The sequence below is a fragment of the Branchiostoma floridae genome, chromosome 5 (genome assembly GCF_000003815.2).
Source record: "Branchiostoma floridae strain S238N-H82 chromosome 5, Bfl_VNyyK, whole genome shotgun sequence".
NCBI lineage: Eukaryota > Metazoa > Chordata > Leptocardii > Amphioxiformes > Branchiostomatidae > Branchiostoma > Branchiostoma floridae.
In genome coordinates this window covers 27,266,654-27,269,254 of record NC_049983.1, presented here as the reverse complement: position 1 = coordinate 27,269,254, position 2,601 = coordinate 27,266,654, and the positions used below count along the sequence as shown (strand labels likewise).

At 45.9% G+C, this 2,601-nt stretch overlaps 1 protein-coding gene across 1 annotated transcript in view; it reads left to right on the top strand.

Moving 5' to 3' along the window:
• LOC118416399 (coiled-coil domain-containing protein 77-like) overlaps positions 1-2,601 on the top strand; it is a 28,312-nt gene that overhangs the window by 19,776 nt on the left and 5,935 nt on the right. Inside the window, exons 5-7 of the mRNA XM_035821496.1 lie at positions 324-519; positions 1,184-1,255; positions 1,687-1,784. Coding sequence (XP_035677389.1) covers positions 324-519; positions 1,184-1,255; positions 1,687-1,784 — 366 coding nt within the window. The remainder of the gene's footprint in view (positions 1-323; positions 520-1,183; positions 1,256-1,686; positions 1,785-2,601) is intronic.

Here is a 2,601-nt window from a genome sequence, read left to right as displayed (position 1 = left end):
TTTTTCATTCATGAACAATGGGGACAAACATAAAAACTGACACTACTTTTGTAATTTTCAACGAACATGTGCTGTTACTGTACAGTAATAGTGTTTTTGTACTTTTTTCAAGCTGAAAACTTTTTAATCTTTATGTTTTGGATTAGCCCTTACCTTTACCCCAACCATTTTACAATTTTTATTTTTATTTCGCCCTCTCGCTCCATATTTTGTATGAAAAAATCCGTGAACCAAGAAATTAAATTGGTGTGGCCTAAGGATAACTTACAAAACCTGCCTTACTGTTTGCTGGCTGTAATGTAGATCTCCACCCGTACCTACAGGAGCGTGAGCATGTGCTGCGGCTGTACTCTGAGAACGACCGGCTGAAGATCCGCGAGCTGGAGGACCGGAAGCGAATCCAGCACCTACTCTCGCTCTCCGGACCGGAGAACGGCGACATCACGTACTTCCATCGCGAGCCGCCCGCCAAGGTCACCATCCCGCAGCGCCGGTCACGCCAGCAACATCCACATGACGGTAGGAAGACGGTTACTGTGATTACTGACTCTTCTTCTTCTCCCCAACCTTAACCCATCCACACGACGGTAGTTACCATAGTTACTGACTCTTGTTCATCCACACGACGGTAGAGAGATGATTCCATGGTTACTGTCTCGTCTTCTTCTTCTCCCCAACCTTAACCCATCCACACGACGGTAGTTACCATAGTTACTGACTCTTGTTCATCCACACGACGGTAGAGAGATGATTCCATGGTTACTGTCTCGTCTTCTTCTTCTCCCCAACCTTAACCCATCCACACGATGGTAGGTACCATAGTTACTGACTCTTGTTCATCCCCACGATGGTTCCATGGTTACTGTCTCGTCTTCTTCTTAACCCCAGCCTTAATCCAGCCATGTAACAGTAGGGAGACAGGCACTGTATTGGAACATCTACCTAACCGTATCCTATCCAACCCCAACCTTAACCCATCCACGATGATACAAAGATAGTTACTGACTCTTTTTATCATCTCCATTTCAATACAAATCTTACCAAAGTGGAGTAACTCCATGCGTTTCAGCCATTGGCTACTGTGTGGCATGCAGGTACCATGTTTAGTTTATCCTCAGAGAGGTGGCACCAGGATGTAGAGGATAGTGTCATGCTTTGCTCCTTCTGTTCTTCTGTCTCCTAGGTGACGAGGGCGTGGCCCTGAGACCCCCAGCAGACAGAGAAGCAGACGTGAGGAGACCCCAGCACAGACCAGGTTTCTACAGATTTCAGAATCATTGTGGTGTTTGTAGTGTTTGTGTGCAGCAGATAATGTAGACTGTGTTTGTGTGTAGATATGATGTGATATGAACTCTGCTGTATTTGCTGAGCTCAAGAAAAATGTACTTGTTCTCAATATTTCATGTCACCAGTCCATCATCAGGCAACATATTTTCAGAGTGAATAATACATACATGTAATACTTAAGTGGAAGATCAACATAACAGCTTTGAAAAAATCTGTAACTTGGTACACATAATTTTATGGTGTGAATAGAGTCAGAGTTAAGTTTTCGTTTGTTTTAGTTTAAGGGTAGCCTCTTGTATTTGCTCTTCAAATCAAAATCACGGAGAACCAATGAAATATCTCCATGTTGCTTGAAGTCCATTTCTGGAGGAGTTTTCATGACCTCTGACCTCCCCCCAGCCAAGGCGAGGAAACCTGCTGACAAGCCGACATCGCCGGAGACCGAAGCCTACCAGAGGGACAACGAGACCCTCGCGCTGCACGTGGAGGCACTGCAGGTAACCATGGCAACTGTAACATTGGCAACTGGAACTATGGTAACTGTAATACCATTAATGCCAGCAGCAGCTGAGGTGTATTGCTATTAGGCAAGTGAATACTGCTTGCAGTTTTGACCATTATCACAAGGTGGCAGCGTTGTGTGGACGGGTTTCTGAGCACTGACCTACAGTGTGTTTGAAGTACATTGTTTTGGGTTATCTTCAAGTGATCCTAATTCACATCTGGGAGAAGAGTGACATACAAGGGACAATAGACTTCAGAAAAATGCTTCCTTTTGTGTTACGTTGTGACTGTGGTTCTCTTACAGGTTTGGAACATCAGAAATGTTGATATTGTTTGCAGGTGGAGTAGAGGAGTATGGGTAAGGGGGTGAAGTCTGCAGTCTGTGACTGCCATGGAGAAACAGAGGAGTATGGGTGAGGGGGTGAAGTCTGCAGTCTCTGACTGCCATGGAGAAACAGAGGAGTATGGGTGAGGGGGTGAAGTCTGCAGTCTCTGACTGCCATGGAGAAACAGAGGAGTATGGGTGAGGGGGTGAAGTCTGCAGTCTCTGACTGCCATGGAGAAACAGAGGAGTATGGGTGAGGGGGTGAAGTCTGCAGTCTCTGACTGCCATGTTTGTTGCAGGTGTAAGGAAGTCTAGATGGGGCTGGTGGTACCCCGGTAGAGAATGATCACAGACGCTCAATTGTTGCCTTGGCCGAGAAATGAATCTTTATTTTGGACTGTCACATCCTCTCCTGGCTGTGCCCTGGGCCAATCTCACCTCTAAATCTCAAATCTGCCTTCTATTTATCCCTGAGCTAGGTGCTG